This window comes from Hyla sarda, chromosome 4 (assembly GCF_029499605.1).
Source record: "Hyla sarda isolate aHylSar1 chromosome 4, aHylSar1.hap1, whole genome shotgun sequence".
Taxonomy (NCBI): Eukaryota; Metazoa; Chordata; class Amphibia; order Anura; family Hylidae; genus Hyla; species Hyla sarda.
Window position 1 is genome coordinate 62706083 of NC_079192.1, and position 25379 is coordinate 62731461.

At 43.0% G+C, this 25379-nt stretch overlaps 1 protein-coding gene across 7 annotated transcripts in view; it reads left to right on the top strand.

Annotated features, from left to right (window-relative positions):
- LOXL2 (lysyl oxidase like 2) overlaps nucleotides 1-25379 on the top strand; it is a 74734-nt gene that overhangs the window by 40483 nt on the left and 8872 nt on the right. For 5 of the 7 annotated variants that reach the window (XM_056571181.1, XM_056571185.1, XM_056571182.1 and 2 more), the window contains exons 4-10: nucleotides 9379-9590; nucleotides 10469-10691; nucleotides 11768-11951; nucleotides 12043-12194; nucleotides 14946-15113; nucleotides 16308-16473; nucleotides 16555-16798. In XM_056571181.1, coding sequence (XP_056427156.1) covers nucleotides 9379-9590; nucleotides 10469-10691; nucleotides 11768-11951; nucleotides 12043-12194; nucleotides 14946-15113; nucleotides 16308-16473; nucleotides 16555-16798 — 1349 coding nt within the window. Of the gene's footprint in view, nucleotides 1-5731; nucleotides 5868-6112; nucleotides 6190-9378; nucleotides 9591-10468; nucleotides 10692-11767; nucleotides 11952-12042; nucleotides 12195-14945; nucleotides 15114-16307; nucleotides 16474-16554; nucleotides 16799-25379 lie in introns of those variants that run through there. The other 2 variants (XM_056571186.1, XM_056571187.1) reach the window with 2 other exon arrangements.

The window sequence follows — 25379 nt, forward strand, 5'->3', positions numbered from 1 at the left end:
TCATATACCCAGTGTATAACTCAGCAGCCTGTATCTCATATACCCAGTGTATAACTCAGCAGCCTGTATCTCATATACCCAGTGTATAACTCAGCAGCCTGTATCTCATATACCCAGTGTATAACTCAGCAGCCTGTATCTCATATACCCAGTGTATAACTCAGCAGCCTGTATCTCATATACCCAGTGTATAACTCAGCAGCCTGTATCTCATATACCCTGTGTATAACTCAGCAGCCTGTATCTCATATACCCTGTGTATAACTCATACAGCAGCCTGTATCTCATATACCCAGTGTATAACTCAGCAGCCTGTATCTCATATACCCAGTGCATAACTCAGCAGCCTGTATCTCATATACCCAGTGTATAACTCAGCAGCCTGTATCTCATATACCCAGTGCATAACTCAGCAGCCTGTATCTCATATACCCAGTGTATAACTCAGCAGCCTGTATCTCATATACCCAGTGCATAACTCAGCAGTCTGTATCTCATATACCCAGTGTATAACTCATACAGCAGCCTGTATCTCATATACCCAGTGTATAACTCAGCAGCCTGTATCTCATATACCCAGTGTATAACTCAGCAGCCTGTATCTCATATACCCAGTGTATAACTCAGCAGCCTGTATCTCATATACCCAGTGTATAACTCAGCAGCCTGTATCTCATATACCCAGTGTATAACTCAGCAGCCTGTATCTCATATACCCAGTGTATAACTCAGCAGCCTGTATCTCATATACCCAGTGTATAACTCAGCAGCCTGTATCTCATATACCCAGTGTATAACTCAGCAGCCTGTATCTCATATACCCAGTGTATAACTCAGCAGCCTGTATCTCATATACCCAGTGTATAACTCAGCAGCCTGTATCTCATATACCCAGTGCATAACTCAGCAGCCTGTATCTCATATACCCAGTGTATAACTCAGCAGCCTGTATCTCATATACCCAGTGCATAACTCAGCAGCCTGTATCTCATATACCCAGTGTATAACTCAGCAGCCTGTATCTCATATACCCAGTGCATAACTCAGCAGTCTGTATCTCATATACCCAGTGTATAACTCAGCAGCCTGTATCTCATATACCCAGTGTATAACTCAGCAGCCTGTATCTCATATACCCAGTGCATAACTCAGCAGCCTGTATCTCATATACCCTGTGTATAACTCAGCAGTCTGTATCTCATATACCCAGTGTATAACTCATACAGCAGTCTGTATCTCATATACCCTGTGTATAACTCATACAGCAGCCTGTATCTCATATACCCAGTGTATAACTCATACAGCAGCCTGTATCTCATATACCCAGTGTATAACTCATACAGCAGCCTGTATCTCATATACCCTGTGTATAACTCATACAGCAGCCTGTATCTCATATACCCTGTGTATAACTCAGCAGCCTGTATCTCATATACCCCGTGTATAACTCAGCAGCCTGTATCTCATATACCCAGTGTATAACTCAGCAGCCTGTATCTCATATACCCAGTGTATAACTCATACAGCAGCCTGTATCTCATATACCCAGTGTATAACTCAGCAGCCTGTATCTCATATACCCAGTGCATAACTCAGCAGCCTGTATCTCATATACCCAGTGCATAACTCAGCAGCCTGTATCTCATATACCCAGTGTATAACTCAGCAGCCTGTATCTCATATACCCAGTGTATAACTCAGCAGCCTGTATCTCATATACCCTGTGTATAACTCATACAGCAGCCTGTATCTCATATACCCAGTGCATAACTCATACAGCAGCCTGTATCTCATATACCCTGTGTATAACTCATAAAGCAGCCTGTATCTCATATACCCTGTGTATAACTCATACAGCAGCCTGTATCTCATATACCCTGTGTATAACTCATACAGCAGCCTGTATCTCATATACCCAGTGTATAACTCAGCAGTCTGTATCTCATATACCCAGTGTATAACTTATACAGCAGCCTGTATCTCATATACCCTGTGTATAACTCAGCAGTCTGTATCTCATATACCCAGTGCATAACTCAGCAGTCTGTATCTCATATACCCAGTGTATAACTCATACAGCAGCCTGTATCTCATATACCCTGTGTATAACTCATACAGCAGCCTGTATCTCATATACCCAGTGCATAACTCAGCAGCCTGTATCTCATATACCCAGTGTATAACTCATACAGCAGTCTGTATCTCATATACCCAGTGTATAACTCAGCAGTCTGTATCTCATATACCCAGTGTATAACTCATACAGCAGTCTGTATCTCATATACCCTGTGTATAACTCAGCAGTCTGTATCTCATATACCCTGTGTATAACTCATACAGCAGCCTGTATCTCATATACCCAGTGCATAACTCAGCAGTCTGTATCTCATATACCCAGTGTATAACTCATACAGCAGCCTGTATCTCATATACCCAGTGCATAACTCAGCAGTCTGTATCTCATATACCCAGTGTATACCTCATACAGCAGTCTGTATCTCATATACCCAGTGTATACCTTATACAGCAGTCTGTATCTCATATACCCAGTGCATAACTCAGCAGTCTGTATCTCATATACCCAGTGTATACCTCATACAGCAGTCTGTATCTCATATACCCAGTGTATACCTCATACAGCAGTCTGTATCTCATATACCCAGTGTATAACTCATACAGCAGCCTGTATCTCATATACCCCGTGTATAACTCATACAGCAGCCTGTATCTCATATACCCTGTGTATACCTCATACAGCAGTCTGTATCTCATATACCCAGTGTATAACTCATACAGCAGCCTGTATCTCATATACCCTGTGTATAACTCATACAGCAGCCTGTATCTCATATACCCAGTGTATAACTCATACAGCAGCCTGTATCTCATATACCCAGTGTATAACTCATACAGCAGCCTGTATCTCATATACCCAGTGTATAACTCATACAGCAGCCTGTATCTCATATACCCAGTGTATAACTCATACAGCAGCCTGTATCTCATATACCCAGTGTATAACTCATACAGCAGCCTGTATCTCATATACCCAGTGTATAACTCATACAGCAGCCTGTATCTCATATACCCTGTGTATAACTCATACAGCAGCCTGTATAGCTTGTACCTATAGTTAATATACCTTTTTTCTATTGCGGCCTATATACAGAGTCAATGTAGTACTTGCATATACTAGTCTGTACATACGGTTATTGTATCATTGCAATACAGATATTTTACTGGCATCAATGTAAGGCTGTATACAGCCTATATACCAATTCGATTTATATACTAGTTAACCTTTACTTGACCATTTTGACAGCTCACATGCAGTTGATAGGATATCCTGGTTGGTCTATGCTGTACAGAGTGGGAGCACAGCGCTGCACTGAGGGGGTTAGTGTTTGCACAGCTTTTACACCTACGGTACACATTTCCAAGCACATAAGCTCTCTGTATACACAGTGCTGAATTGTGCTTCCTATACGTGTCCGGCTGAGATAATCATCTCAGAAAGTATCAGTGTCCTCCAGCTATTGCAAAACTACAACTCCCAGCGTGCACGGACAGCCGAAGGCTGTCCGTGCATGCTGGGAGTTGTAGTTTTGCAGAGCCACAAGTTGGACACCGCTGCTATAATAAGTTCCAGGGTTACGGTATTCTTCACCTTCGCTCACTGTAGTCATCTCCCTATTTCTGTCCCTCATCAGTTTTACCATGATGTGAAGGATTTGCTTTAGGTGTGCCCCTACCGACCGGCGTATCCTCAGCTCTGTTTACCCTGTGCCGCCTTCTGTCTGAACCTGGAATCCGGTGCTTGGTTTGGGCGTCAGGTGAAGTGTCTGGGTCGCAAGTTCAACATCCCTTCTGCGCGAAGAAGCTGTGTTTGCCGAGAGCGTGGTCATATCTAAAAGAGGGCTAGCCATGGCGTCTATATATAGCAGGCCATCGCCACACTGTGTGTACACAGCTCAACACAGTATATTTAGGCTCTTGCTCATCCCTTCTCTAGATTTGGAGTCGTTTATTCATCAGACATGTTTTCAGTGCAGATAAGCCCTGTTTACCAGTTCTAGTTTATTTTATGTAAACCCATCTGGTTTCTGTGTATATCTCGCCTCCTTACCCATTATAGAAAGGCAGGAGACACAGAGATTCCACTGATCCTACTAAGGCAGTGGACTCCAAACTGTGGACCTCCAGATGTTGAAACTACAACTCCCAGCATGTGGAAACATCCACCAGAGGCATATCATTAAGCTCATGTAGTGTCGGGTGAGGGTAATGTGAAAATTAACCTTTACGTGACACCAGGGCATGGTTAACCTATACACCGTCCGAGGTTGAGCCAGCTTTTCCTGGGCCTGACAATAAATACTCTGATGCAAGGTTACAGATAACCCCATAGCTATGCCTTTGACCTAGGGTATAGCTATGTAACCCTTGCAGTTTGGGAACAGCCTTTGTTGGCTCCATTTCCCTTCCTATAGGCAGTGTGGGCCTACACAGAGGAACAAGTACCAGGCTCTGTTATCTACTGTATGTTTATGTGTGATGAACCCTCTCCAACAAAAAATGCCTTTTTGAGAAGACCATTTCCTTATCTAGACCAGATTTGATGCTTTCATGGATATCAGTTACACTATGTACAGTGCCCATTTTCTATGAGAAGCCCACCCCCACAGAAGGCCACTCTTTAAAGGGGTACTCCTGTGGCAAACTTTTTTTTTTTTTTTTTTTAAATCAACTGGTGCCAGAAAGTTAAACAGATTTGTAAATTACTTCTATTAAAAAATCTTAATCCTTCCACAACTTTGTAGGGGCTGTATACTACAGAGGAAATGCTTTTCTTTTTGGATTTCTCTGATGTCATGACCACAGTGCTCTCTGCTGACCTCTGCTGTCCATTTTAGGAACTGTCCAGAGCAAGAAAAAATCCCCATAGCAAACATATTCTGCTCTGGACAGTTCCTAAAATGGACAGCAGAGGTCAGCAGAGAGCACTGTGTTCGTGACATCAGAGAAATAAAAAAAGAAAAGCATTTCCTCTGTAGTATACAGCCCCTAAAAAGTACTGGAAGGATTAAGATTTTTTAATAGAAGTAATTTACAGATCTGTTTAACTTTCTGGCACCAGTTGATTTAAAAAGAAAAAGTTTTCCACGAGAGAACCACTTTAAAGCAATTTTGGGTGGTCTTCTCAAAGAGGTTTCATTGTGTGGTGGCAAAAACTAGGATGGAGAAGTTATTGCTCTTAGGCCCCTTCTCAACTTTGGTGCAAAAACTTGTTTTGGTCCCATGATTTAACCAGCAACAGCAATACAGTAGGTTAAATGTAAAGGGTCCAAAAGTTAGCACTCATCTGGTATGGCATCACTATATCACGATGCCACCTACATATAATTCATAACATTGGGGTCTTGTTGGCTCCCAGGAGTTGCAGGCCCATTGTGACCAATGGATCCAGACAGTAATAGCGCCTTCAGTATACCAGCGTGGAGGGGGTAAATAAAGGTATTGGAATACTTATCCTGAATGACGTTCAGTTCAAAAATGTCCTTTTATAATGGAAAAAGACATCTATAAAATCCATCTGTGTCTATACAGGTCCTGTGGGGTTAAACAGACATCTGGCAGACACCCCCTATAGGACAGAGCCGCCCCCTTCATTCTGCTGTGGTCACGTAGAGTGGAATACTGTCTGTGACTCACCGGGGTGTGTGGGATGAGCTATAAGAGAGCACTGTTATCCTGACACTCGGCTAGACTGCGGAGCTAACACTCTCTGCAATGGCAACCCGCTTCTCTTCAGATGCATCTTCTTGTTGGTCAACCTTAACCCCATAACCCCCAAACCAAGGAATAAGGTCAGCCATGAAGATGGCCCTTCCCAAGCCTTACACAGTACTGTCTGTATTCCTCATCACACATTATAGTCCTGGCTATTGTTCACACGTAATATACGGTACCTTCTCATCTATGGCTCTGTAGTTTGTAACCTCTTTGAGGGAGATTTATCAAAACCTGTGCAAAGGAAAAGTTGTCCAGTTGCCCATAGCAACCAATCAGATCGCTACTTTCATTTTGCAGAGGCCTTGTTAAAAATGAAAGAAGCAATCTGATTGGTTGCTATGGGCAACTGGGCCACTTTTCCTCTGGACAGGTTTTGATAAATCTCCCCCTTTGAGGGTATGGTTAGATCCCTCATACTAGACCACCATTGTTTTCTAGAGTGGATAATCTGTCTAACCCTCAGACATTGTAGACAGAAACAGAAAGTCTAAGAATGCACCAGATTTAAGGGCGGGTTCACACCACGTTTTTGCAATACAGTTCCTGTATACGTTTTTCAGTTTGAAAACCGTATGGAACCGTATTGAAAACCGTATGCCAAAAGATGCATCAGGTTGTGTTAGTTTTGCATCCTGTACAGTTTTGTCAGTTTTTTTTCCCGTACCCAAAACCGTAGCCTACCACGGTTTATGGTCCGGGTGAAAAACCATATTGAAACGTATTTTTTTTTTGAACATGGGAGTCAATGGGAACCGTACAGAACTGTATGTGTGTTCGGTTCCATTCGGTTTTCATCATACGGTTTTTGACTTTGCACAGTTTTTCTTGGAATTTCAAACAAATTCAAACAAGTGAAACTTTATTCATAATGGAGTGAAAAGTTAAAAACATATACGTTGTTTCCCTAAAAAAAACGGATGCAACCGGATATAATTTTTTAAACCGTATACGGATAAAAATTTGTACACAAGTTTAGTCAGGTTTTGAGGAATCCATTTTTTTTTAATCAAAAACCTCATACGGGAACTGTACTGCAAAAACGTGGTGTGAACCCAGCCTTACATGGTCCAGGCTGTTTGATAAATCTGCCGTAGTCTTAGACTATTAGTTGGCTTAATCTGAGGCAGAATTGTGTGAAAGAATTCGAATGCAGTTTTGGTACACAGTGTCGCGTTTTATACTATGTCCACCTTTGACCGAAGCCATACTATTTTGTGAAAGCCATGCATCACTTTGGAAGCTGTAAGAAAAGTATCTGGGATTCTGCTTGCCTCATTTTGGGAAAAAAACACCCCCCCCCCAAAAAAAACATACTCGCTATATGGCATTTTTTTTTTTTTTGGACAAAAACACTTTGGCCAGATGTTATCTGGAAGTCAATAGGGAATTATGAAATGCCAGACCCATATGGCGTTTTTTCTTTTGCTGATTTTTCACCATTTCGTGGCATTTTTAGGCTCAGGGCTAGCCTTCCAAAATTGCATCATGTTAAGGGTATGTTTTTTTTTTTTTTAAGGAAACTTTGTCCTAAAGCTATAGGAGGAAAAAAACACAATGTGAATTTCAAATGGGAATTATTTTTGGGGATTTTTTTTCCACGATTCTTCAATAGAAATCCCATGAAGTTACATGATGAGTAATATGAATTACCTGACTGGTAATGAAAAAAATTATTAAAGGGGTTCTCCGGCAGTTAGACATCTTATCCCTTATCCAAAGGATAGGGGATAAGATGCCTGATCGCGGTGGTCCCGCCGCTGGGGACCCCCGTGATCTTGCACGCCGCACACCAGTTAAAATCAGTCCCCGAAGCGTGTTTGCTCCGGGTCTGATTACCGGCGACCACAGGGCCGAACACACTCCGGGGACTGATTTTAACTGGGGTGCGGCGTGCAAGATCACGGGGGTCCCCAGCGGCGGGACCCCCTCGATCAGGCATCTTATCCCCTGTCCTTTGGATAGGGGATAAGATGTCTAAGCGCCGGAGAACCCCTTTAAACCCACTATTTATGGAAAATTTGGGGGAGTACAAAATAAAGTTTTTTAGTAGCATTTTTTTTTCTGGCCCAAAAAATAAAAAGGCCACATAAAAGTCTGAAATACATAATACATGTGCATAATTTTTTGGTCGCAAATTGTACCAATATTTTGTAAATAGTTAATCTGCTCCAATGTTTCAGTCCCTGGAGGACCCAGAATACCTATACTTGCCCAACAATCTAAAGAGGTTGGCATCATACGTCTGACATGGGATAGCGACATGTCATAAGTTTTGATTGGTGGGGTCCGAGCGCTAAGATACCCCCCCCCCATCCCTAAAATGAATGAGTGCTATGCCTGATCATTTCTGATCATCTCTGCTTGGTGAGCGCCAAGGATTGACCAAAATCTGTAGACAGGTCTAGATCTGGGGTCTTGTGGAGCAATTTGTTTGTCATATCTTTTTAAGTCACTTTTCTGGTATAAGATGAGTCATACATGACCATAAGCGACGGTCATTGCTGGATAAATACAGTGGTCCCTCAACTTACAATATTTTCAACATACAATGGTCTTTTCTGTACCATTGTAACTTAAAACCAGACTCAACATACAATGTACAGACAGTCCAGATCTGTCACACGTGTCAATGGCTGGAAGAACCGACCAATCAGAATGGACATTTTACTGGTAAAACCCCTGTATTACTGAAGCGTATGCACTGAATTCCTGTCTGGTAGCGCCCCCTACAGTACAGGGAGGTATCACATGTTCTGTACTACTCTTTACCTGTATTACTGAAGTGCATGCACTGACTGGTGTCTGGTAGCGCCCCCTACAGTACAGGGAGGTATCAAATGTTCTGTACTACACTTTACCTGTGCCAGGGTTAGCCGCTCCTTTGGACACCAGATGAGGACGACTCCATGTTACTATTTTAGGACACTGTGTGTATTGTACAGGACCCTGAAGAAGCTCCTGTCCTCTACATAGTCAGTGATTTACAGCTCCCAGCAGATCTTTCTTACTTTTATATGTAAGGATTTGCTTTATCTGTATTAGTTATCTACTTATTTTTCTTTAATCCTCACTTTTTTTCCTATTTTTGGATGACATTTTGGGGCTTAAGAACCAATGACCAGGTTTCCATAGAGTTATGGTTTCAACATACAATGGTCTCAACAAGAGATGAGCGAACTTACAGTAAATTCGATTCGTCACGAACTTCTCGGCTCGGCAGTTGATGACTTTTCCTGCATAAATTAGTTCAGCTTTCAGGTGCTCCCATTGGCTGGAAAAGGTGGATACATTCCTAGGAGACTCTTTCCTAGGACTGTATCCACTTTTTCCAGCCCACCGGAGCACCGGAAAGCTGAACTAATTTATGCAGGATAAGTCATCAACTGCCGAGCCGAGAAGTTCGTGACGAATCGAATTTACTGTAAGTTCACTCATCTCTAGTCTCAACATACAATGGTCGTCCTGGAACCAATTCATATTGTAACTTGCCATTCCCGTAGTGATTCACCACGTTACATCATCACTGAATAATACAAAGTATAATAAAAGTATAAATTCATTTATGAAATATTTCTTTCATGGTAGGATATGCATATCCAGGTTGAAGAAGTTCGTATACGCCCAATTCTGGCCACATACCGAAAACGCATACCCACAACGGAGGGCTATGTAGAAGTCAAGACCGGTGGCACTTGGAAGCAGGTGTGCGACACTAAGTGGACCCAGAAGAACAGCAGAGTAATATGTGGCATGTTCGGCTTCCCCGGAGAGAGGAGATACAACCAGAAGGTGTACAAGTAAGTTGGCTATCCTCACAATGGAAGGCCTAGCAGATCCTCTAGAACAGCTCCAAACTGTGGACCTCCAGATGTTGCAAAACTTCAACTTCCAGCATGCCCGGACAGCCAACGGCTGTCCGGGCATGCTGGAAGTTGAAGTTTTGCAACATCTGGAGGTCAACCGTTTTGGGACCACTGTTCTAGAAGGTATTGTAGTGCCGTTACTATTCTAATACAATATCAATATAATGAGACTCAAAGTCAGAACTAATGAGGTTCTATCATTTTATTCTGTTTACTAGTCCCAATAATCTATTGGCTTCCATTGGTTAGAGCGGTGCTGAGTTAAAGGGGTACTGCGGTGGAAAACTTTTTTTTTATTTTTTAAATCAACTGGTGCCAGAAAGTTAAGCAGATTTGTAAATTACTTCTATTAAAAAAAAAAAAAAAAATCTTAATCCTTCCAGTACTTATTAGCTGCTGAATACTACAGAGGAAATTCTTTTCTTTTTGGAACACAGAGCTCTCTGCTGACATCCCGAGCACAGTGCTCTCTGCTGACATCTCTGTCCATTTTAGGAACTGTCCAGAGCAGCATATGTTTGCTATGGGGATTTTCTCCTAGTCTGGACAGTTCTGAAAATGGACAGAGATGTCAGCAGAGAGCACTGTGCTCGTGATGTCAGCAGAGAGCTCTGTGTTCCAAAAAGAAAAGAATTACCTCTGTAGTATTCAGCAGCTAATAAGTACTGGAAGGATTAAGATTTGTTAATAGAAGTAATTTACAAATCGGTTTAACTTTCTGGAACCAGTTGATTTATAAAAAAAAAAAAAAAAAAGTTTTCCACCGAGTTCTTAGATTTCTACTGACTAAACTAAATTGCATCTTTCCCCAGAATGTTTGCGACTCGCAAGAAGCACAACTATTGGCAGTTTTCGGCTAACTGCACCGGGAATGAGGCGCATTTCTCCTCCTGCACTGTGGGTGGAGTACTCACCCCCGATGCTACCACTAACGAGACTTGTTCAGATGGAATGCCCGCTGTTGTTAGCTGTACTCCTGGAAGAGCTTTCGCCCCTAGTCCGAACACCGGATTCCGCAAAGCGTTCCGTCAAGAGGTAGGATCGGGTCTATGTCACGGTTATGATAATGACCTTCAAAAGATTGCAAGATGGCCGTCATTCCTGAATCAAATAGAATTCGTCCCGAAACCAATCCCAGAAATATTTCTCTGGAATCTTAAAGGGGTAAAAAAAAAAGTTGTCAAATCAACTGGTGCTAGAAAGTTGTACAGATTTGTAAATTACTTCTATTTAAAAATCTTAATCCTTCCAGTACTTACCAGCTGCTGTATGCTCCACAGGAAGTTGTGTATTTCTTTCCAGTCTGACCAATTTGCTCTCTACTGCCACCTCTGTGTCAGGAACTGCCATAGCAGGAGCGTGTCCCCATAGCGAACTGCTTCTGCTCCGGAAAGTACCTGAAACTGACAGTGGCGGCAGCAGAGAGCACTGTGGTCAGACATGAAAGAACTACAAAACTTCCTCTGGAGCATACAGCCAGTGATAAGTTCTGGAAGGCTCTTTAAAAAGAAGTAATTTACAAATCTTGTCACCCAACTAATCAATACATATAGCAATACTGCTGAAAGTGCACAAAAGTACACTAACTCCCAAGAAAATCTTTCTTTGGAGTTAATTTACCAATCTGCATGACTTTCGGCACCAGTTGACTTGGAATCTTTTTTTTCCCCCTTTAACATGACCCTGTATTCGTCATAGTAATTAGCTTAGTGATGATAGACATAAATTGCACTCTCATGCTAGATTGCCCCCTTCATAAAATGTTCTCCATGAGCAATAGTATCAGAAAAGTGCCCATATACACAGTACCACCTTAAAGGGGAACTCCGCTGCTTAGCATTTGGTACAAACTGTTCCGAAAGTTGGAGCCGGGAGCTCGCGATGTCCCCTCCCATAGACTTGCATTGAGGGGACGGGGCGTGACGTCATGAGGGGGCATTACTATGACGTCACAAGCTCTTGGTGCCGGCTCCAGCGTTCGGAACAGTTTGTTCCAAACGCTGAGCAGCGGCGTACCCCTTTACTATACCATAAGCTTATTCATTGCGATAGTTTACAATGGGGATACGTTCTTTGTCTCACTTTGCTGTCATTTTTACCCGACTTTATAGCATCCAATGGTCCGTCTGAGGGGTGGAGCTGGTACTGGAGAAGGACGAGTTGAGGTCCTGAAGAACAACGAGTGGGGAACCATCTGTGACGATCGGTGGAACTTGGTGTCAGCCAGTGTGGTCTGCAGGGAACTCGGTTTTGGAAGCGCCAAAGAGGCCTTGGTGGGAGCACAGTTGGGACAAGGTAATATAAGAATGCGAATAGATATAAGAAGCTCTTCTATATAATGCAAGGATGGAAAAAGTGACGTAGGTTGTTGTCTGTCTCTTCTTAGGAATGGGTCATATCCATATGAGTGAGATCGAGTGCACTGGTTTTGAAAAGTCGATTATAGACTGCAAATTTAACATGCACTCCACAACCTGCAACCACGAGGAGGATGCGGGGGTGAGGTGTAATGTACCAGCAATGGGATTTCAGAACCAGGTGAGATAAACTAGGTTTAAAGGGGTTATCCAGGAAAATACTTTTTTTTTAATATATCAACTGGCTCCAGAAAGTTAAACAGATTTGTAAATTACTTCTGTTAAAAAATCTTAATCCTTTCAGTACCTATGAGCTGCTGAAGTTGAGTTGTTCTTTTCTGTCTAAGTTCTCTCTGATGACACCTGTCTCAGGAACTGTCCAGAGTAGAAGCAAATCCCCATAGCAAACCTCTTCTACTCTGTACAGTTCCCAAGACAAGCAGAGATGTCAGCAGAGAGTACTGTTGCCAGACAGAAAAGAACAACTCAACTTCAGCAGCTGATAATTATTGGAAGGACTAAGATTTTTTAATAGACGTAATTTACAAATCTGTTGATATAAAAAAAAAAAGCCAAAGTCAGTTATAAAACAGAGACGGGTGCTCGGTGCATACATTAACTAGTGAGATCGTGCAATGATATTGTTCTGAAACCATTGCATCCATATGATGAACCTACCATTGTTCCTGGGAAGACTAGATTCCACTAACAATTTCAAGGGGTATCACCAAGTCTGGTTCACATTTTGGCCATGGGACCTTCACTGTCCAGAAAATGACGGCATTTGATGGTTACTGAACTTACCCCAATTGTCTTATCTATTGTAATGTAACTACTTACCTATGGAGGCTTCTTATCTCCTCTAAGAATAAGAGAATCGTTCTTGAGACTTCTACGCTTCTCCATACTTTTAGTGACTGTTAGTCCCCTTATGTGGGACCCCCTTACAGTCTTGTTCACTTTGTTCTATGGACTGATTTTGAATGTTATGATGTGACACTTTGTATTATGCTTTGTGCTCAATAAAGTTTATTGTTGAAATAAAAAATAAAAATAAAAAAAGAATAAGAGAATCAGGCATGTTGAAATCCCGCAGTCTGATCCCTCAACTAGGGTTGTCGGTATATATAAAAAAAAATACTGCCTATGCTAATTTGCATAAATAATTATACATGCGTGACATCACAGGATACACATATGCGGGGGAGAATTTTGTCCTATTCTGACCCCTATAATGTTATTATTTCTCCTTATATGGGCTGTATGAGGGCTCATTTTTTCCGCCCGATCTGTAGTTTTGTAACAGGGCCATTTTTGTTTTGATGTGACTTTTTAACCCTTTTTTTAAATTAAATTCACGAGTTGCAGTTAGTTACTAACTACAACTCCCAGCATGCCCTAATACAGCCTGTGGCTCAGCAACTGCCCCGAACGAAAACTACAACTCCCAGCATGTTGGACTATATAGTAGTATATAGTATAGGTCAATGTTCCCCAACCAGGGGAGCCTCCAGCTGCTGCAAAACTACAACTCCCAGCATGTTGGACTATACAGCAGAATATAGTATAGGTCAATGTTCCCCAACCAGGGGAGCCTCCAGCTGTTGCAAAACTACAACTCCCAACATGTTGGACTATATAGTAGAATATAGTATAGGTCAATGTTCGCCAACCAGGGGAGCCTCCAGCTGTTGCAAAACTACAACTCCCAGCATGTTGGACTATATAGTAGAATATAGTATAGGTCAATGTTCCACAACCAGGGGAGCCTCCAGCTGTTGCAAAACTACAACTCCCAGCATGTTGGACTATATAGTAGTATATAGTATAGGTCAATGTTCCACAACCAGAGGAGCCTCCAGCTGCTGCAAAACTACAACTCCCAGCATGTTGTACTATACAGCAGAATATAGTATAGGTCAATGTTCCCCAACCAGGGGAGCCTCCAGCTGTTGCAAAACTACAACTCCCAGCATGTTGGACTATATAGTAGAATATAGTATAGGTCAATGTTCCCCAACCAGAGGAGCCTCCAGCTGTTGCAAAACTACAACTCCCAGCATGTTGGACTATATAGCAGAATATAGTATAGGTCAATGTTCCCCAACCAGGGGAGCCTCCAGCTGTTGCAAAACTACCACTCCCAGCATGTTGGACTATATAGTGGAATATAGTATAGGTCAATGTTCCACAACCAGGGGTGCCTCCAGCTGTTGCAAAACTACAACTCCCAGCATATTGGACTATATAGTATAGGTCAATGTTCCACAACCAGGGGAGCCTCCAGCTGTTGCAAAACTACAACTCCCAGCATATTGGACTATATAGTAGTATATAGTATAGGTCAATGTTCCCTAACCAGAGGAGCCTCCAGCTGCTGCAAAACTACAACTCCCAGCATGTTAGACTATATAGTAGTATATAGTATAGGTCAATGTTCCCCAACCAGGGGAGCCTCCAGCTGTTGCAAAACTACAACTCCCAGCATGTTGGACTATATAGTAGAATATAGTATAGGTCAATGTTCGCCAACCATGGGAGCCTCCAGCTGTTGCAAAACTACAACTCCCAGGATGCCCGGACAGCCAACGGCTGTCCGGGCATGCTTGGAGTTGTAGTTTTGCAACAGTTGGAGGCACCCCTGGCTGGGAAACACTGGTATAGTATATGGTGCAACATTCCAGGAGTTGGAGGATTGGTTGGATAAATACCGGACATTACATTGCCGGTATTTTTAATATAAAATACTAGCTAGGTGGCAACCCTATCCATAACATCTACTTCTGAGACAGGAGGCCCACATACACCAGAGGTCCCACCAGAATCAGCAGGTTTGGCCAACATTAATCATGTGTATCTTATGTGATCATAGAAGTAAAAACTACATTCCGCCATGTGTATATATCTCATCCCAGATCGTGTCTTTACACAGGTCCGTCTGAGTGGAGGCCGTAACCCCTATGAGGGACGAGTTGAGGTGCTGATGGAACGTAATGGCACACTGAAATGGGGCACGGTGTGCAGTGAAAACTGGGGCACACTGGAGGCCATGATTGTGTGCAGGCAGCTAGGGCTGGGTTTTGCCAGTCATGCATTCCAGGTAAGCACTGAATATTTAGTACTGCGATGACTTTTATGAACTAACCTTGGCTCTTGGTAGGGTGACGCCATTGCTATTTTTAATATAATCATCTATTTTGACTCCTCTGGGTAGTGTCATATCCACCGCTTGTGTAACTGTTCAGACTCTGTGGGATTATTACAGCTAATTATTATAATTCACTTTCCATGTCACCTACATTACTTCATGCCTCTATAATATTGATGGTTCCTGGTAAACTTCCAGGCTACTTTGTAAGTCAAATAATATTCTGTTCTCCCTCTACGGCTGCATTCACACCATGGTTGCCGGATCCGGCTGGGGGAGGGAAAAACCGGGCGCTCCCGGTTTACCCCAGCCGGACCGGCGCTGAAATCCATTCACTTTAATGAGCCGACCGGAGTCAAACAGTGACTCCGGTCGGCTCATTTTTGCCCCGTATCCGGTTTTGTGACCGGACTTAAAACCATAGTATACTAGAATTACCGGGCGCTCCCGTACCGGCGCGGAAATCCATTCACTTTAATGAGCCAACCGGAGTGAAACAGTGACTCCGGTTGGCTCATTTCTGCCCCATATCCAGGTTGCTCCCGTACTGGCGCTGAAATCCATTCACTTTAATGAGCCGACAGGAGTCACTGTTTGACCCCAGTCGGCTCATTAAAATGAATGGATTTCAGCGCCGGTACAGGAGCGCCCGGTAGTAGTAGTATACTATGGGTTTAGGTCCGGTCACAAAACTGGATACGGGGCAGAAATGAGCCAACCGGAGTCACTGTTTGACCCCGGTCGGCTCATTAAAGTGAATGGATTTCAGCGCCGGTCTGGCTGGGGTACTGGAGCGCCCGGTTTTCCCCCTCCCCCAGCCTGATCCTGCAATCTTAGGCTGCAATCGTGGTGTGAATGCAATCTAAACCTCTATTTCCCATGCCAAGCCTAGATAAGCAAGCAACAGTGGTGCCTATACTCTGGTGACTCAGTAGCCACTTATCACTAGTGGCCAATTCTGGTGAGCCAATAATTTAGCCATTTTTCTTGAGGTCTTTTTCATTGGTCATATCAAACAATGGCTAAATAACATATTTCATGGTCCACTGACAATGATTATAGCATTGTTTCACAGACAATATGGCGGACTGCTGGCACCAATGTTTTAGTACCACCCTCACTAACTGCATTCTCTGCTTTTTCCAGGAAACATGGTACTGGCAGGGGGATGTGACAGCAGATGACGTCATCATGAGTGGTGTCAAATGTTCAGGCACAGAGATGTCTCTTGCACATTGCAGACATGATGGACCCAACCTCAATTGCCCAAAAGGTGGAGGACGTTTTGCTGCCGGGGTAGCTTGTGCAGAGAGTAGGTATTTAGTAAATCACCATGTATAAGGCATGATATAGCTTGAGGCGAACAACCTGACACTATAATTTTATCCAATAGCTGCTCCGGATTTGGTCTTAAATGCCCCGCTGGTTGAGCAGACCACATACCTGGAGGACCGGCCCATGTTCATGCTTCAGTGTGCACATGAAGAGCGCTGCCTCTCCTCCACAGCTGACCGCACCAGTTACACCACAGGATACCGACGGCTTCTGCGCTTTAGCTCTCAGATACACAACAATGGACAAGCCGATTTCCGACCCAAGGCTGGACGCCATGCATGGGTATGGCACGAATGTCACCGGTAAGTGAGAATTGAGTGCAAAAGCAAATAACATGACATGCATGAATTTCTCTAAAACCAATATGAAGACGAACTGCACTAAGTCCAATAGTAATGGATAAATGACATTACTATGTACAGTGACCCCTCGACCTACGATGGCCCCGACATATGATAATTTCAACATACGATGGCCTCTCAGAGGCCATCGCATGTGGAAGGCAGCATCAACATACAATGCTTTTTTATGTCGGGGCCATCGCATAAAAGGCTATCCGGCAGCGCAGACTGCATCAGCTGCCACTGGATAGCCGTTTACGGTGCCCCGTGAGCTCCGGTGATGGTCACTTACCTGTCCCCGGGGCTCCGGAGTGTCCTCTTCGGGATTCCCTGCATCGTCGGCGCTCTCCATCGACATCGAGCGGCGTGCGTAGCGACGTGATGGCGGAGACGGAGAGCGAGGATGCCGGTGAAGCAGAGGCCTTGCCGGAGCGTAGGGGACACCCCGGGGACGCGGCGACAGCGATGGACGGCGACATCCAGGGCAGTGGTGACGGTCCGGAGTGGTGGGGACAGGTGAGTACAACTTCCTATACCAGTGGTCTACAACCTGCGAACCTCCAGATGTTGCAAAACTACAACTCCCAGCATGCCCGGACAGCCAACGGTTGTCCGGGCATGCTGGGTGTTGTAGTTTTGCACCATCTGGAGGTCCGCAGGTTGTAGACCACTGTCCTATACTTTACAATGCACAGGATCCCTCAACATGCGATGGTTTCAACAAACGATGGTCCGTTTGGAACGGATTACCATTGTATGTTGAGGGACCACTGTAATATGGCTCCTGACTATAGTCTGGCTTGTGCCTTCTTCTCAGTGTTCTCATACACACATTGGCCCTTATTTACTAAGATTGTTGTGTAGGTTTCTTTGTGGGTTTTAATTCCCTACAATTTATTTTCCACGGTATTTACTAAGGTTTCCCTACATTTTCCACTTTCCCTATGTTTTGCTTTTTTTACACATTTTCTGATCTGTAGGGTTTTCCTCAGCTCAAATCCACCACATTTTCTGTGGAAACCTTAGTAAATATGTTGGGATTTTTTGAAAATTTTGGGAACACGCCCCTTTTCTCACTGACCACACCCCTTTTTGTGAGTTTTCTGAGTAAAATGTAGAGTTGGTCGCGTTTTTGGAATTCTGGCGCAGACACAATTTGTGGCACAACCCGACAAAACAGGTCGGGTTTCCAATAATAAATCAGGGCCATTGTGTTACCAGAAGATGTAAGTTTGCTCCTTTTCCAAAACGAGCAGTGATCCCTTTAGTATAGTCATAGGATATGTGGTCGTAATAATGAAGCATTTTTGTGCCCATCTTAAAGGGGTACTCAGGTGGAAAACTTTTTTTTTTTTTTAAATCAACTGGTGCCAGAATTTGTAAATGACCTCTATTAAAAAAAATCTTAATCCTTCCGGTACTTATTTGCTGCTGAATACTACAGAGGAAATTATTTTATTTTTTAACACAGAGCTCTCTGCTGACATCACGAGCACAGTGCTCTCTGCTGACATCTCTGTCCATTTTAGGAACTGTCCAGAGCAGCATATGTTTTCTATGGGGATTTTTTCCTGCTCTGAACAGTTCTTAAAATGGACAGAGATGTCAGCAGAGAGCATCGTGCTCGTAATGTCAGCAGACAGCTCTGTGTTCCAATGAGAAAAGCATTTCCACTGTAGTATTCAGCAGCTAATAAGTACTGGAAGGATTAAGATTTTTTAATAGAAGTAATTTACAAATCTGTTTATCTTTCTGGCACCAAAAAAGTTTTCCACCGGAGTCACCCTTTAAGAACTCGGGTCACAGCCCGATCACAAATCTTTTTCAGTTTGGGTCATTTAGACCCGTAGTTGAGTGAGGACTTGCATCTATAATATGGACATAAAATTGCACCCTTGTTACACTCATCTCAAACTGGCCAAAATATTAGCAAGAAATAAGTCTGGAATTTCAGATATGACCTTCCTACTTCCCGTCCACTCACTTTGGTTCTAAGTGCAGAAATGTTCCAGTAAACAGATCAGGCCATTGAGGTGACCGGTTACAAAAATAAACCTTATTTCCCTCTTAAAATACCTGGAACATTTTCCTTTCCTGCCCTCATGAACCTGATACTCCTTTATGCAGTTATTTACTATTGATCTGAATTAGATTAGTTGATCTAAATGTAGAGTTTCCAAGCTAATGGAAGCCAAAATATGTCTTAAATATAGTATCGAGGAGTAGCCGGGCCAAGCGGCACTTCAGTACATCCCGGCACCTAATTATATATACGCCATAAAGAGCGTCCCAGACTGGAGTCGAGGAACGCAGAATCCGAAGAAAGACCTGCTTGTGCTTCTGCGATTCAGAACCGGGTGGGGTGGCTACATAACTATGGTTTAGTGTACGGTAAAGCCACGGCTGGGTGGTATGAGGTGGGGTGGTAGGATTTGTATGTTGTGGCTCTGGGCAGTAAAGGTACAGGATCAATAGTCTGAAAGGAACACGTAGAGTTTATTCGGTGTGCAGGCAGGACAGCGTACAGAACATACTGTACTGAAAGGTATGAGAGAAGCAGGTGTCAGTGCTGGGGGGCGTATAACCCACCTTAAATGAGAGAACTTGATTGACCCCATAGTAGCTGCCAAGTAAGTTCATATCATCTGGCGGCGCTTTGTCTTTTTCACTTAAAGGGCGGAAAACTTTTTTTTCATCAACTGATGCTAGAAAGTTAAACACATTTGTAAATGACTTCTATTAAAAAATCTTTACCCTTCCAGTACTTTTTAGTAGCTGTATACGACAGAGGAAGTTCTTTTCTTTTTGAATTTATTTTTCTTTTCTTTGCTGACACCTCTGTCCGTATCAGGAACTGTCCAGAGCAGGAGAAAATCCCCATAGAAAACCTATGCTGCTCTGGACAGTTCCTGACACGGACAGAGGTGTCAGCAGAGAGCACTGTGGACTAGACAAAAAAAAAGAAATTCAAAAAGAAAAGAATTTTCTCTGTAGCATACAGCTGCTAAAAAGTACTGGAAGGGTAAAGGTTTTTTGGGTAAAAGGTAAAAATCTGTTTTTAACTTTCTGGCATCAGTTTATTTAAAAAAAAAAAAAGTTTTCCACCGGAGAACCCCTTTAAGGACAAGTTCTTTTTAACTGTGTGCAGGTGTCTTCTCAGATATATCTCCTGCAAATAGGTAAAAATCAATACATATTCCAAGTATATGTATACGCAAAAGGGTGAACAAAACGTTACCATGATTAAGACTTGTTAACAGGTCGAAACGCGTTGGTTGCGTTTCGTTTGTTCTTATCCACAATATGTTCCAGTTTGGTTTTTAATATGTTACAATAAAGCCATTATTTTATCCAGTCTGGGAGCCGGATGCCATTTCCTTCTCTGCCCAATTGAACAAAACGTTACCGCTCCACAAAACCTTTTATCAAGGTAACCCTGGGCTGAGCTTGTTCTTTTTACCTTGGGTGTAACACAAGTCGGCTGCAGTCTGGGATGGAACTGTATCCTTAACCCAAAAAAAAAAAAAAAGAAAACGGATAATATATATATATATATATATATATATATATATATCCCTCTTCAGCAGTTTTATAAACAATGAATTGAGTGGCAATGCGCACACATGACCATCACCGTTAAGACCAGTGGTCTTTAATCTGTGGCCCTCCTGATGTTGCAAAACTACAACTCCCAGCATGCCTGGACAGCCGTTGGCTGTCCGGGCATGCTGGGAGTTGTAGTTTTGCAACATCAGGAGGGCTGCAGTTTTAGACACCACTACCCTAGACCGTACATTTATCCCCAATTCTTTAAAGTATACATATTATCGCTCCGTGCAGGACTCTTGTATTTAGGACCAAGGACATGATCTTGTCCTGACATGTGACATCGGGAACACCAAGACATCTTGAGGAAAGACTCTAAATACAGTCATGGCCGTAAATGTTGGTACCCCTGAAATTTTTCAAGAAAATGAAGTATTTCTCACAGAAAAGGATTGCGGTAACACATGTTTTGCTATACACATGTTTATTCCCTTTGTGTGTATTGGAACTAAACCAAAGAAGGGAGGAAAAAAAAGCAAATTGGACATAATGTCACCAAACTCCAAAAATGGTCTGGACAGAATTATTGGCATCCTTAACTTAATATTTGGTTGCACGCCCTTTGGAAAAATAACTGAAATCAGTTGCTTCCTATAACCATCAATAAGCTTCTTACACCTCACAGCCGGAATGTTAGACTACTCTTCCTTTACAAACTGCTCCAGGTCTCTCTTATTGGAAGGCGACTTTTCCCAACAGACAGAATTTTAAGATCTCTCCACAGGTGTTCAATGGGATTTAGATCTGGACTCATTGCTGCCACTTCAGAACTCGCCAGCGCTTTGTTGCCATCCATTTCTGGGGGCTTTTGATGCATGTTTGGGGTCATTGTCCTGCTGGAAGACCCAAGATTGCGGACGCAAACCCAGCTTTCTGACACTGGGCTGTACAGTGCGACCCAAAATCCGTTGGTAATCCTCAGATTTCATGATGCCTTGTACACATTAAAGGCACCCAGTGCTAGAGGCAGCAAAACAACCCAAAACATCATTGAACCTCCACCATATTTCACTGTAGATACTGTCTTCTTTTCTTTGTAGGCCTCATTCCATTTTCGGTAAACAGTAGAATGATTTGCTTCACCAAAAAGCTCTATCTTGGTCTCATCTGTCCACAAGATGTTTTCCCAGAAGGATTTTGGCTTACTCAAGTTCATTTTGGCACAATGTAGTCTTGCTTTTATATGTGTCAGCAGTGGGGTCCTCCTGGGTCTCCTGCCATAGCGTTTCATTTCATTTAAATGTTGACGGATAGTTTGCGCTGAAACTGATGCTCCCTGAGCCTGCAGAACAGCTTGAATATCTTTGGAACTTGTTTGGGGCTGCTTATCCACCATCCGGACTATCCTGCCTTGACACCTTTCATAAATGTATCTCTTCTATCCACGCCCAGGGAGATTAGCTACAGTGCCATGGGTTGCTAACTTCTTGATAATGTTGCGCACTGTGGACAAAGGTAAATCTAGATCTCTGGAGATGGACTTGTAACCTTAAGATTGTTGATATTTTTCCACAATTTTGGTTCTCAAGTCCTCAGACAGTTCTCTTCTCCTCTTTCTGTTGTCCATGCTTAGTGTGGCACACACAGACACACAATGCAAAGACTATGTGAACTTCTCTCCTTTTTATCTGCTTTCAGGTGTGATTTTTATTTTCCCCACACCTGTTACTTGCCCCAGGTGAGTTTAAAGGAGCATCACATGCTTGAAACAATCTTATTTTTACACAATTTTGAAAGGGTGCCAATAATTTTTGTCCAGACCATTTTTGGAGTTTGGTGACATTATGTCCAATTTGCTTTTTTCCTCCCTCCTTTGGTTTAGTTCCAATACACACACAGGGAATAAACATGTGTATAGCAAAACATGTGTTACTGCAATCCTTTTCTGTGAGAAATACTTCATTTTCTAGAAAAATTTCAGGGGTGCCAACATTTACGGCCATGACTGTGTATGGCTCCTGCATGGAACCATAATATGGTCATGTTATCACATTTTCTATGCTGTCTGATCTGTTAGCATCATGTTATAGAGCAGGAGGAGCTGAGCAGAAGAATATATATTTTCATGAGGAAATATTCAGTATACTTTTTATTCATTTAAATCTCTGCTTATTCTGGGTATAGGAGTCCAGTGGGCGGTCCTGCTCAGTAGCTGACATCTTCCTTTGTATGTAAACTCAAATTTAAAGGCAGTCAATCACTATGACTATTAAATACCGTATTTTTCGCCCTATAGGACGCACCGGCGTATAAGACGCACCCAATTTATAGGTGCAAAATCTAAAAAAGTTAAGATTTTGAACCCAATAGTGGTCTTCAACCTGCGGACCTCCAGATGTTGCCAAACTACAACTCCCAGCATGCCCGGACAGCCGTTGGCTGTCCGGGCATGCTGGGAGTTGTAGTTTTGGAACATCTGGAGGTCCGCAGATTGAAGACCACTGCATAGGAGGTAATACTCACGTGTCCCCGCCGCTCCGGACCCGTCACCGCTGCCCTGGATGTCGCTCCATCGCTGTCGCCATATCCCCGGGGTGTCCCCGTCGCTCCGGAACGTCTCTGCTGCCGGCCGGGAATCCTCGCTCTCCGTCGCCGCCATCACGTCGTTACGCACGCCGACGCACGTACGCGACGACGTGATGACGAGGAAGGAGAGCGCCGGCCATACAGGGGATCCCTGAACGGAGAAGACACCGAGGAGGCAGGTAAGGTCCCTCCCCGTGTCCTGTAAGCACTAACCCGGCTATTCAGTTGGGCTGTTCGGGACCGCCGCGGTGAAATCGCGGCGGTCCCGAACAGCCCGACTGAACAGCCGGGTTAGTGTCACTTTCCCTTCAGACCCGGCGGTCAGCTTTGATCGCCACGTCTGAAGGGTTAATACAGGGCATCACCGCGATCGGTGATGTCCTGTATTAGCCGCGGGTCCCGGCCGTTGATGGCCGCAGGGACCGCCGCGATAGGGGTGTATTCGCCGTATAAGACCCCAGTTTTGGGGAAGAAAAAGTGCGTCTTATACGGCGAAAAATACGGTAGATTTAATACAGCAGGGTAACATGTTGGCATTGCCTTGTACGTGTCAAGTTTGGAAGGAACCTCTTTTTACCATAGCTTCAGAGTATTATGTACTGTATAAGGTTTTCGTACAGCTCATCCTTGTCAAGTACCCCCTTCCTACTAAATTGCTTGCACTTTGGAGGACACAGCCCATCCCTACCTTACCTGAGAGAACCATTAATTTATAGGGTACCATGCAATTCCTTATTTCCTCTTTAAGGAGAACTCCAGTAAAAATGAACCATGGGACCCTGGTTCTCTTAGAGGATAAGGAATAAGGTCATTTTTGCTGGAGTTCTCCTTTAAAGGGGTACTCCACTGGAAAACATTTCCTTTAAAATCAGCTGGTGCCAAAAAATTAAACAGATTTGTAAATGACTTCTATTAAAAATTCCAATCCTTCCAGTACTTCTCAGCAGCTGTATAATGCACAGGAAGTTCTTTTCTTTTTGAATTTCCTTTCTGTCTGACCTCAGTGCTCTCTGCTGACACCTCTGTCGATATCAGGAACTGTCCAGAGCAGGAGCAAATCACCTCTTTTGCTCTGGACAGTTCCTGACAAGGACAGAGGTTTCAGCAGAGAGCACTGAGGTCAGGCAGAAAGGAAATTCAAAAAGAAAATCCTCTGTAGTATTCAGCAGCTAATAAGTACTGGAAGGATTGGGATTTTTTTAAATAGAAGTAATTTGCAAATCTGTTTAACTTTCTGGCACCAGTTGATTTAAAAGGAAGTGGAGTACCCTTTAAAGGACTTTCCAAAATCTTTTCTTCAGCAATAACAGCTGGCCACGGTGCGCTCCAGCCACGTCTACCATTCCTCCGCCACATGCAGGTTCTCTTTGAGCAAAGCAGAAGCTCATCTCTACTTCCAAAGATGTCGGAAAGGTTTCCCATCTGTAATAAGAGGCACCAAGAGGGTTAGTGAGGAGTCTTCGTATAACCCTCTTGTAGACATGTGCTGATCTCTTGGAGCTGCTTTAATTTGGAGTGAAATTGTGTATTTCTTTTGAGTTCTTCCATGTGTACTGTGTTAGGCCATGCAGCTGTTTTTTATGCATTTTATCAGGTCCTGATGTGTTTGTTACAGATGAATGCAGAAGTCCAAGGTTATAATGGAGGGGGGGGGGGGGGGGGTAGAGGTAAACCGGCAAATCAAAGTCAGAATTCTGCTTTTCATATCTCATCTGAACATGTCCAAGATCTCTTTATTGCTCGTTCCAACGAGTTTCTTTTATCTTTATGTTTTCATCTTGACCACAGAAAAGATATCTAGAGGTGTTTGGAACAATGTTTTCTACTAAAACTTGATACCTATAGCATTTTCAACCTGAATCCACAACTTCTCCTGTATATATGTTTCACTTCAGTATCTCATAAGGTATATTGCATTAAAGGGGTATTCCAGGAAAAAACTTTTTTCTATATATCAACTGGTTCCAGAAAGTTAAACAGATTTGTAAATTACTTCTATTAAAAAATCTTAATCCTTTCAGTACTTATGAGCTTCTGAAGTTAAGGTTGTTCTTTTCTGTCTAAGTGCTCTCTGATGACACGTGTCTCGGGAAACGCCCAGTTTAGAAGCAAATTCCCATAGCAAACCTCTTCTAAACTGAGCGGTTCCCGAGACACGTGTCATCAGAGATTACTTAGACAGAAAAGAACAACCTAAACTTCAGAAGCTCATAAGTACTGAAAGGATTAAGATTTTTTTATAGAAGTAATTTACAAATCTGTTTAACTTTCTGGAACCAGTTGATATATATAAAAAAAAGTTTTTTCCTGGATAACCCCTTTAATAGCACAGCAAAAACAAAATAAAAATAAAATGTAGCTAGCACCTATACCCAATACACGGGTGCACGCTGCTGTGGCTAGTACAAAA